Here is an 11900-nt window from a genome sequence, read left to right as displayed (position 1 = left end):
CACAGAGAGCAAAAGCTGAACCTATGGCATAGAATCCTTGAATGGAGGTAGAATCACACATGAAGGAAAGTAAGCTCACTAAATGTTTATGGTGGACCCAGGGTAGAAGGGACAGAATTAGCTATTTTTCCTATGTATTAGACACAAAATCTCGGAATGTTTAAATTAATATGATGAGTTCAATTCTGAGATCTCAACCATTATGACCAAGTCCAGTGATAATAAACAGCAGTATGAGCCCAATGATCCAATTCCAGCTGCTAGCTTTGAATTAGACCAGGTAAGTTAGTACTCCCCTCAACTCTAAATTGCTTTTCCTGAATTTGATATTCCTAAGATTGGCTAATCAAAAGAACTTGAGAATACGTTTTTGATTGGATAAGCTTTTCTAACAGCTGACAGGACTTAAGTTTTTCTTAGTGATATTATCTTCTGAATTGTAGAATTCTACTGAGAAGTAATCCCATGGGGAGAATCTTTTCTGTAGTATGGCTAGAACACTTCCTTGGTGGCAATTCTCCAACTCCATGATGCAATATTTGTTAATTCTACTGATGGTTCATTCTAAGCCAGAGAGGTAATGGAGTAAAATAGAATAGTTCATATGCATTTTATTCTGCAATAAAAGCCTAATCTTGAGGTTAAAAGGAAGCAATTAAAGAGGGTACAGATATACAAAGAGTCATTCTAATCACCAGACACCTCCGCATCCAGAGCAGGTCTAACTAGGTAGGCACCTTTCCACTCTCAAGTCTCAAGTCATGAACCCTATGAATTCACTGACGAGCTGAGAGAATTAGGGGTAGTAGAAAGGGCAAGGTAGCTTTGTTTTCCCCTTTTACTCCAGGTGTACTGAGGGCCTTTATGGTATATACTACCCCCAAAGCATGCTTCTTCCTCCATTTAACTCCTCTGCTCCACTTTGACTCACCATGTGAACTGGATAACAGATGAGCATTTTAAATAAACCATTTTCCCCATTCAAAGTGATATGCAAGTAGAGCATTGGGAAAAAAGAAGTATCTAACAAAACTGTAACCTGTATAACAGAATTCCACCCCAGTGTTTTACTAATATTATTAATATTTACCTTGTATAGGAAATTTTAAGTATGTGATGTGATTTGATTTGAGGATTTTTCTCCTCATATTTGCTAAACCCCAGCAAATCATATCTAATTAAAACCTAAAAAAAATTAAAAACCATTCTGATTCTACATATTTTTTGTTTTTTTTAAAAAAACCCTGAAAATGTTCATCAATTCCACTGTATTTAAGAAAAGTAAGTCTAGCTAGACCAAAATCACATTCATATATGATTTAGCCTTTCAGTAGCTTTTGTTAGCATCCCAGGCATTCTGCTGCCATGTGAAATGATGTGCTAGTCTTGAACCAAGAATCCCCTGTTTTTCTTCAGGCTGACATATACAATGAACTGGGGCTGACATAATGATCTTTGTTCTTTCAGTTTGCTTCCTTGTGTTTGGTACTCTTAAGCACCATTTACTCTAGTTGGGAGAACCTGTTCCATAATACACTGAGAAAAATGGTATAAAATCTTACAGGAGACCTTCAAATCACAGTGAATAACACTCTTCCTCCCCACCCCCATTTTCTTTCTTTATCACTTTCATCAATACTGGACTGACATAAAGGAATCCTTGAAAAATCATCTTTAAAACACTCTATTTGCCAAAAAGATATATCGAACTGTCACACTTCAGAGATAACTTTACTGCACTTCCCCCCTTTCTATTAGGGAATCAACAGAATATTTTAGGGTTTTATTATGCTCCTTCTTGGCATTCCTTCTATTTGAAAATCAACACTGACACCCACCCCGCCACACACCAGTCCTCTCAAGTCCTACCCATCTTCAAAGCCTGCTTCAAATGCTATTGCTCCCAATCTCTCTAACTCAGTGGCTCTTAACCAAGGGCAATTTTGTCCCCAGGGGATATTTGGCAATTTCTGGAGATATGCTTGTCATCATGGGGGATGAGGAAGATGCTACTGGCATCTAGTGAGTAAAAGCTAGGGATGCTGCTAAACATCTGACAATGCACGGGATAGCCCCAAACAGCAAAGATTCCAGAATGTTAAGAAACTGTTCTAACTGGACGTGGTCTGTCCTTTCCCTGGACTCCCACGGGACAGTGATTTACTTATTTTATATATAGTACTATGGGATTATTAACAAAACTTTGTTCCTTCTCAACAAAAATATACCAAAAGAGTGAACTGCCAGTAATGTATACAAGCACAGAAGAGCTATGATATAGTGAATGAAACCAAAACAGGGCTACAATGCTGACCCAGGTAGTTTTCCATTATATTGCTGCCATACAGCAAAAAAAGTCCCTTCAAAGCACTTGATCGTAGGCTCCTCAGGTCAGTAAAGAAGTCAGGATGATAGTGTATAAAGAATCTGGCTATGCTTCCAAACTTACACTAAAGTTACTGCCAAATGGAAGGGTAAAAGGTGAGACAACAATCCTGGGAGCCATGCAGATAAACAGGTGTTAGGCAAGAGACTAGTGACCCAAATTGAAAGGTGTTAAGACATAAATGTGAACAATTATCAGAAGCAATTCCTAGAGCATTAATAAATTTTCCGTCTCAGTTAAAAATAACCAATTCACAACAATAACAGTGTTTCTGATTTACATCCTATTATTTCTAACTTGGACAAGGTACTCTTCTAAATATTAGGAACAAACATTTCTTAAATCACCTTTACCTGTGAAAGTTTGATCTTCCATCTAGATCTGGATCTGACAAATTTCAAAGTTCCATGACGCAAGCTATAGGATTCAAAATCCGCCATCTATTTTCTTTTCTTTTTAGGCAAATGGTGAACCAGGGCAACCACAAATTTTACTAGCCTCAGATTACAGATTCTCATATATGGGAATCAGTTCAATTTTATTTGATGTCAGAAAAGAAAAACCCTGCATATGGTGCACTTTGTTCTAAAAGATCTTGGTCAGGGAGTTTCCCTTAATATTTTTAGAAATTCAGCTTATTGGATATTTTATTTCAAGGCTAACACCTTCATTTATACATTCTGGTTACAAAAACAAGCAAAAAACTGCACACAGAGAACTTGACCAATTACTATAAAAATAATTATTGGTATTAATACTTTCCATTTTTAGTATGTTAATTACAAAAAAATGTAAATATAGTTGGCTTGAGATACTAAAAAAAAAATCTATGTACTCATTCCTGTAGGTAACCAAATAGGTTAAAAATAATTCAGATACAAAAATTTATTAAATGAAATAAACTCAGAAATAATTCAGAAGAAAATAAGTTCAAAAACAGCTTTAGAAATTATTCACCTGCCAATTTGGCTGAGACAGCTGGCCCTCTACATGTATGAGACCAATTTTATTCAGTTAACCTCCTATAGCTGTCTACACTAATGATGGCAAGAGAACTGGGAACATTTTGTGGGAGTTGGTAAATTTTTTATAAAGATAATGAAACTAACACAAAATGAGTATGCACACTTACATCATCTGCCCAGTAACTATCAGATAGAAAAATAGAGCAAAATGGTAAAGATGCAATCACCACACAGAACTCGTTCAAATGTAAAGATGGCTTACAATTTAAGGAGAGAGATTACAGCAGCAAGAACATGGGACTTGATCCATAAGCCTCTCTCCTCTTCAAAAGACTATACTGCAACTGCGATGCTATCAACCAAACATAAGCTGGACTACAGTCTGAACAGTGACTTCTTCATAAAATAACAGATGTAGTCAGACATAAGAAAATAAATGAGTTTTCATCATATTCTGGTATGCTAAAGGCTGATGAGTGAAAGCATTTTGAATAAAGCATTGTTGTCATCCTTCATTTTCCAAAATGACACTATCTGACAGGAGACCTTGTCTGAAAAGATAAATTAGTGACTGTTAGTCTTTTCTCCAGGGAGCATACACAAAGCCAGACCTTTGATTAGGAATCATTGCTGCAATCTGAAATGCCTGTTGCCATTTGCAACACTGCCTCCTAGACTCGAGGTCAGCCTTGGCTCAGGAAGATCAATTTCATTCCTGATACTGTCAGGCTAGTCTGGCATTTGCTGTGGTTTCTCAGTCATTCACAATATTGGTTGTTTTATCTTATTATCTAAGTGTTACTGTCTAAGTGAGACTATTTGCTCAATTACAATCTAGACTAAAAGATCATGACATGAATAAAATAATCTTGTTTTAAATGCTTCATAAGTTTTACATAATCTTACTTTTCAAAAAAGTCATTCATGTAAAAAACTTGTACGTTATTTAACTCAGTGAAGGGCCTGAAGGGTTGTTACCATTCCTATTAATCTCATAATTTATTAAACTATTCAACTTTTTGTGCGTGAAACTGTTCTTTCTAACATATCACAGACAATTCAGATTCTCATTTGGAACACATATTTATAATGAAGTCAGGGTACATTGTGGCACTATAATTGGTTATTATCAGAGGTCACTTAAGTCCCTCAAGTGCTAGGTATAGATGAATTTAATTAAATAATTGTATTGTTAATCAAGCACTAGGTGATTAGTAAATTAGTGATTTTAATTGCAGCAATTTGCTTGCTGATGATATAAAAACAAAGTATAGAAAATACTACAAAACTTCTGAAATTATTACTGAGTGCTCTCCTGTGTATTTTGGATGCTAAATCAGAAAGACAGGGAAAAAGTGTATTATGGTTTAACTCAAGCCAAAGAAATGTTACCAATAAAGCAGAGAAGGAAGAACAATAACTCACTTAAAATCTTTGTGATGGGAATACAAGCAATTTCTTACCTCCGCTTTGCTTATCTGCATTTAAAAAAATTTTCTTCGTTGAATGTTGACTATTTTGTGTGATGGAAAATGTTACTCTAAAAATAAAGAAATTTAAGATAGTGCCATGTGTATAATACTAACCAGCTTTTCATTATACTTGATCAAAAAACAAAACACTACCTGATTCATACAGGTCCATCAACAACTAACCTGCTCGGTATGGCCATGATTGAGGTTATCTTTTTTACTGGACAACGCAAGTTGTACAACACTGATCTTGCTTCTCGGGCAGGGATGAATAGTTCATTTGCCTGACGATCTCAGCAAAAAGTTCATCCACCATTGATTTACTTTTTGCCGATGTCTCCATAAAAGGACAGCCCCATTCTTGAGCCAGAGCTCTGCCTTCTGAAGACATAACCTCTCTTTCTGGTTCCAGATCCACTTTATTTCCTACTAGGATTAGTGGGACTTTTTCATATCTCTTCACTCTGACAATTTGATCTCTCATTGGCTTGATATCCTATTCAAACAATCACAAAGAGAAAGAAAAAAATTATGCTGTTTGCATAATCATAACAGAAATATTACAATATTACAAAAAGTCATACCTCAGTGATTATACAAGGCTGAATCCAAAATGAAATCACATCTAAACAGATAATACGTCATCATTTTGTCCACTGAAGAACTAGATAATTTCCACAGACCCTGCCTGCTGAGTTAGTCAAGAATATAAAACATGGGTTGCACACTAACCTTGACTCATACAATCACTTTTCCCCACCCACAGTCTATACTGATTAAAAAAGCAAGTTTCCAAATGATTAATCCATTCATACATAAGGATGTTTGCCCATCTCCCTAAACCTGCCTGCTTGTCATCAGTCCTTGTAACACCTGTTATCTTAGCACAGGATTGCTGCATCTATTCATTCCTAGCCATGCAGCACCAGGGCTTGAGAGAAAGTGTTTTAAGTGGGAACAAAAACCACTTTGTAAAACCTAGAAGAAAAGAGTTACAACCAGATGGATACAGTTAAATGTTTCATTTTAAATTGAGTGGTATGCATTTATTCCAGTAAAATCAAACACCTTAAAATACACTTAAATTCACTAGAAACTACTGTTAATAGTGAGCAACTCCTGGGAAGGACAGTGCAAGGGATGTCTGGATAGGAAGAAGTAAAAAAAAAAAAAAAATTTTAACCTGTGTTTGTTTTTACTACTTGATTGTTTCCCCATGTGTATTACTTTTTCCAAGTAGTTACAAAGAATTACAAAAGATAAGAGCCTCAGCAATTCTCCAGTAGCATCAATTTTGAGAGGTGGGGGCAAGAAGTGATTTAAGACAATATTATAGATTTAATTCTAAAAATTGACATTTTTTGTAATATTTCACAATTTTAAAAGTTTGCCTTAAATAGAAAATGTATGCTTAATTCGAAGTCATAGTAAGCACAGAATATTCACACGTGGGTCGACGGAAAAGCAAGGGACTGTGAAAATCTATAAAAATATAGTTATTTGATATTTGCATCAATTTGGTTTGATCATGTATCAACTCAGTCTTCTAGGTTATGCTTATTTCCTGTCGTCTTTATGGAAACATAAGTCCAGCTGAAAATCCAAACTTATAGCCTTTGGGCTCAAAAGAGTTTACATTGCCACCAAAATAATGGCACAGTTTTTCACTCCCAATTCATGTCTATAACAGAAATGGATATAATAGAAATTGTATGAACCACTCTTCAAAAGACTCTCAGCCTCCAGAAAGTAAGATGACAGAATAACAAATCTCCTGAGGATCCTTTAGGGAAAAAATGCCTGTCAAACAGCACCTTCAGTACTTTGGTACTTTCTGGGGGAAAACGCTCTTATGATACTATTGTTTGGGAGTTCACACCTACATAAAATGAACTTTAGTTTGGTCTCAATAGCTTTGATTTATTTCCCCAGAATTTATCATTTTAAAACAAAATACCTGAAGTTATTCTCTCAGGATACTGGGAAAGTTCACTATAGTACTTTAATTTAAAATACTAAAGAAAGTGGAATTAGCACATTGTATTGGCTAAAGCACTTAAGGTCTCTTAAGTAAGCAACATTAAGTGCATACCTTTAAATGCAGAAAAAATATATCCATTTCCTAAATCAATGGAGGTCAATATAATGGGTCAATATGAGGTTATTTATTTTCAAGGAATAAATAGAAACATGTATTGCATCTCCTAAAATAACGTTAAACCTTCAGTCTGTTTCCCAGTGAAGGACAGGACAGATTTTCTAAGAGATTGGACCACATCCAGTTTGGCCACCCAGCCGGAGTAAGAAATCCGCACTTGTTCAGTGTTGCCAGACCCAAATACTTTCTGTAAATACAGGCAATGTTACCAGAAACAATTTGGATCAACTGCAGAAAAGGAGTCATTCCTGATTTTTGTCGGTTATTAATTCTAGGTACTAGTCTTTTCTATTAGTAACTTTCCTTCACACTACACGCCCCAAGTAATTAAGTAAAATGCCTAGAAGGCAGGTCTTGAGTTCTTCATCTTGCAACACTAAGATTTATGAATCTAGTTGAGAAACTTGAGAGAGAAGGGGAGGGCGGCGGGAGGGGGTGTTGGGGGGTGAGAGGGGAATGTGTGGGTGGAGCAGACACAGAGGACTTATCTGTGCAACAGATAATCGGCTCCAAATAATTTTTTCAAAGTGCTCTATTTACCCGAGATTATCTGTTAGATGTTTTGTTGAGTAAGTTAATCAATACTTGTTGAATTGAGCAAGCAACTTCAGAAGGTTATATTCTGGGCTAAACATACACAGACTGACCTATTCCTTTTTCACTTTTCTTTCACTTAAAAATAGCTTTAAAATATTTGTTGACGCTTGTTTTACTACGCTCTGTAGAAACAACCCGATAGTCTTCCATGCCAGGGGTAACCTCAAAAATGCGTCATGTCTAACTTTCAAAAGCAAACCATAGTCATTAATGCACGGTTCAAGCAACTCAAGTCTATTTCAATTACCACACCTCCGTCTAACAAATTACAAGACTTGGTTTGGTTACCTGAAAAGACTGTTGATTAACCAGGCTATAAACCAGGATGAAACCTTGGCCGTTTTTGATGTAGAGATCTCTCATAGAGGCAAACTGCTCAGTTCCTGCGGTGTCCAGAATTTCCAGCACGGAGGGGGAAGAGTCCACTTCGATCTCTTTGCGGTAGAAATCTTCAATGGTGGGGTCATATTTCTCAATGAAAGTCCCAGTGACAAACTGCACAGTAAGGGCAGATTTGCCAACCCCTCCGCTCCCTAACACCACTACCTTGTATTCCCTCATGAGTCTCACCTTCACCAACTCCTACTAGAGTGGGGGAAAAGATCACCCCGCTAGCTGCGGCGCGGCTAGACGAGGCGGAAGGTGGGCGGAAATCTGCGAACTGGGGAGGAGAGTGCAGAGGAGCAGAGGGCCCAACCAGGGAAGAAGAGGAAGTTACAGGAGGGGGAGGGGAAAGAGCGTAGACTCTGGGTGGGTGGGGAAGGGATGGTAATGCCCTTCCTATAGGAACCGCAGCCCGAGCAGGGGGCGTGGGGGAGGAGGGCGAGCCTGGGAAAAGTCCGGCGAGGGTACAGAGGAGGCGCGTGCCCCCGGGAGGGAAAGGGTGTGGGCCGCGGCGAGGCGGACGTCCGAGGAGCCCGCCGCCCGGGGCTGCCAGGTACTCCTCCTCGGCCCTTCACACAAAGGGGCCCAGGGACCCCGCTTCCTGCTCGCTCCGCCGAGCTGGCCCAGGCCTGCGAGCTCCCTTCCAGTCACCGCTGCCTGGGCAGGTTTCTGGGCCCCGGCTCCCGCGGGGGTCGTCCGGCCTGTGAAGTAGACAGGGACGCACATTACCCGGCTGACCCCCGCCCCGAACCAGCAGCGCTGGCCGCCGTCTCCCCTGGCTCCCACCCGGATCAGTCTGCCCCCGCCACCGCCGCTTACCCCGCCGTCCGCACCCGCCCGGCCGCCGGGGAGGCTCTGTCACGCCAAGGCCATGGCCACCCGTTGGTTCTTCTGTCTCTCCGCTGTCCCAGCGCAGCTGCTCGCGCCGGGGAAACGAGCGGGGGCCGTCCGGCGGCGGTGGCGGCCGCAGGGACTCCAGGCGAACCCACCTCTTTTTTTTCTTCTCCCACCCCCCACCCCCCCCCAGCACACACCCGGAAGGGTTTCCCTGACACACTGGCTGAGGTGCCCCAGTTCCCCGAGACTGGACGGGATCACTTCCGGTGGGGAAAGTCCCACCTCTCCAGGGCGAGCCGGGTGGCGCTGGGGCCGCGCCCTGCTGAGCGAGCGAGCCGGCAGCGGAAGGTTTCGGGTCGGGACTCCGGCCTCGGGAACGGGCCTCTGGGAACCTGCTGCGTTCGTCCTTTCCCGTCCGCGGCTGCCGCCGACCGTTCCACCCCCAAGCCGGTAGAAGCCCCTCCGCCCCGCAGTCTCCCGCCGCCCGGCCGGAGGACATGAGCCATTCGCTGCGGGACTGCAGGCTAATAATCTAGCGACCTGGAGAACGCCAAACATCCCTGGACTAGAAGTTTCAGGGAAAATCAAACAGCCCGTTTGAAAGTTTATTCTCCTTGCTGGTATTTCTTCCACTTGCTATTTTGCTGAGAGATGTATGCAAACTACCCTTAGACTTCGTATGCAGTGCGTTTTACTTGGCCGTGCCTGACAAACACACACCGTACTTTTATCATTTGGTAGATCCGCCTTGACTTTACCAGCGAATACCAAAGTCACTTTAAAAAAAAAATCACAAGGCTCGAAAACAATAGCATTAGAAGTAGACTTTATGGTACTCTACTTAGCTATGTTCTCATTCGATTCCAACCACTACACGCAGAAAAGGTAACCAATATTCAGAAAAGAGAAGAGTTGATTGGAAACGGTTTAGGCCTAGACATTAATTTATTTTAATCTTTGATTATCTGCATGTATAACAATTTGCTTGGCTGGCTGTTACATGCTGAAGTTTTGTTTTAAAGGCCATCCTTTGTAGCCTTTGAAATTCAAAAGGAAGTAGTAACTCGTGTTAGATTCTAATTTTTAGATAAAATTGTTACTTCCCACTATCTTTCCCTTTGCTAGCTTTCTATTTGCAAACTTTGTGTCGGATCCACAGAGCCCCAGGGCCAGGAGGCTAGGCTGTATTTTAGGTATGTCACTTTCTTGACACTTAAGCCTGTACCCAGAAATATGGGAGACTCAGTGGCCAGCCTAGCAAAAATGACTCCAAATTCCCTTACTTGCAAGCCCCAAATGACCAAACTCTATAAAAAGAGATCCCAGTCCAAATTATTGGAGATTAGAACACAGGTGAATCACAGTAGTGTGAGGTCCCACTGTCCCTCCCTGAGTATTCCCCAATGTCACTTACAGTAGTCAAAGGAGAGTTTAGTTCGGTTTCTCCTTGACCTCGGGCCGGTGCTGTCTCTCCAGCGAAGTCCCCAGCTCTGGCTCCAGCTAGCCTGGGCCCTGCCTCATATCAGAGGCACTGCCCTCTGCTGGAAGAGGTTTGGTTTGTGAGTTATGAGTTTCCCCACAGGTCACTGCTCCTTTCACAATTGCTGTTGACTGATTTGGAGCTCTGCTGCTCATCTCCCTGTCTAGCTGTCTCCAGACTGTCTGGTGGGATTCACAGTCCTCCACCAGCCGTGCTTGTAACTGAGTCTGGAAATTCCTCTTCTGTCCAGCCAGTGTTGAGCAATCATGGCAAATATCTGCTCATTATTAAACTGTCAAAACAAGGAGTTTTTCAGGTCATCCTACCTGTTGGCAACCCTAATATCTTTGAATGTGTTGGTCATGCTTAGGAGAGAGTTATTTGTTTCTCCACGCAATGAAACATACTCCTCCCCTGTGGGGTCACTCTCATAAACTATAGGGTGGACAAATACCATACTCAGTCTAAAGATCCTTCTAAACTTTCTTAGGAAGGGTATTCATTACAGCATTGATTAGGAAATTAAACAACTGGAGGAAGCTTATATGTCCTTCAGCAGGTGATTTTTTAAAGTTTTATATCTATCTATATTATCTATCATCTACCTACCCGCCTATCTACCTATCTATATTCACAAAATGGGATACTATGCAGCTACTTTAAAAGAGAAAAGTAGATTTGTAAGTGCTGATATAAAAAGATGGCCAAGATGTATTGTAGGGCTGAAAAAGCAAGATAGTGAACAAATGTCTAGTTGCTACTGTTTATGTAAAATGCCGGTGTGTAAAAGTTACATAGCCATTCAAATCTGAAACAAAGTAATTACAGGTGAGGACTATTGTGAAATGGCTTTTATTTCTCCATATCATTTTAATTTTTAAACAATAATCAGGGGAAAAGGGGAGTAAATATAACTTTATAATATTTTTAAAGGAGGAACAAAAGCAAGTTGTTTACCTCAGCTTTGTAAAAAAAAAGAAAATACCCTGACTGTCTGGGGGTCAGTGGACAGGTCTGTCCAATTTAAACAAATTCCCTACCCTGCCTGCCCTCCCCAAACATCTCTATACTTAGAAAAGTATTTTCACATACATTATCTCATTAGACTCCAGTTGTTTGCCAGTGTACTCTCATTGTGCAATGAGGGTATAAAGACCAACTAGAAGAGTGTGGCCTGGCAGTTGAGAGCCAGGGCTCTGAAATGAGACAGAGGGACATTAAAATTGCAGCTCCCCCACATTCTAGCTGTGTGTCCCCAAGCAAGTGATTTCATTTGCCTGAGCCTCTAACTCCTCACCTGTAAAAAGGGGAGAAGTTAATGCGAGAATATAATGAGGTATTACAGGGAAAGTGCCTAGCACTGTCCCTTGCACATTATAAAGCCTCAATAAATGCCAGCTATTTGGTTTTCATTTAAAACATTTAACAAACTGTTAATTTTTTAAAACTAGCAACATGGAGGAGAACAAAATTTTAAAAGCCCAAGTAGCTGCAAATGGCACAAAAATAATTCAGTTACTCTTCACAAAGGTATTTATTGTTAAAAGCTTCTTATTTTGGGGGGAACATTATTTATATGTTAGTATATCTATCAATCTACATTCTCTATGTATTTTTAAAA

At 40.3% G+C, this 11900-nt stretch overlaps 1 protein-coding gene across 1 annotated transcript; it reads right to left on the bottom strand.

The window, feature by feature from the left end:
• Positions 1 to 5006: 5006 nt before the first annotated feature.
• RAP2C (RAP2C, member of RAS oncogene family) lies at positions 5007 to 8663 on the bottom strand. Its single transcript, XM_064361122.1, has 2 exons — positions 7867 to 8663; positions 5007 to 5319 (listed from the first exon to the last, which is right to left on the bottom strand). Exons 1-2 carry the CDS (start codon positions 8137 to 8139, stop codon positions 5041 to 5043), a joined length of 552 nt encoding a protein of 183 aa, XP_064217192.1. The 5' UTR covers positions 8140 to 8663; the 3' UTR covers positions 5007 to 5040.
• Between the last annotated feature and the right edge of the window lie 3237 nt (positions 8664 to 11900).

Source organism: Aotus nancymaae, unplaced genomic scaffold (genome assembly GCF_030222135.1).
Source record: "Aotus nancymaae isolate 86718 unplaced genomic scaffold, 86718_ANA_hifiasm-v0.15.2.pri h1tg000004l, whole genome shotgun sequence".
Classification (NCBI taxonomy): Eukaryota; Metazoa; Chordata; class Mammalia; order Primates; family Aotidae; genus Aotus; species Aotus nancymaae.
This window is presented reverse-complemented; position numbering and strand designations above follow the sequence as displayed.

Bases quoted from the DNA above. Each gene is read 5' to 3' on its own strand.
- RAP2C (XM_064361122.1), bottom strand. From the start codon at position 8,139: ATGAGGGAATACAAGGTAGTGGTGTTAGGGAGCGGAGGGGTTGGCAAA. The intron at 5,320-7,866 runs GTAACCAAACCA...TTGTTTGAATAG, and splicing joins TTAATCAACAGTCTTTTCAG to GATATCAAGCCAATGAGAGA.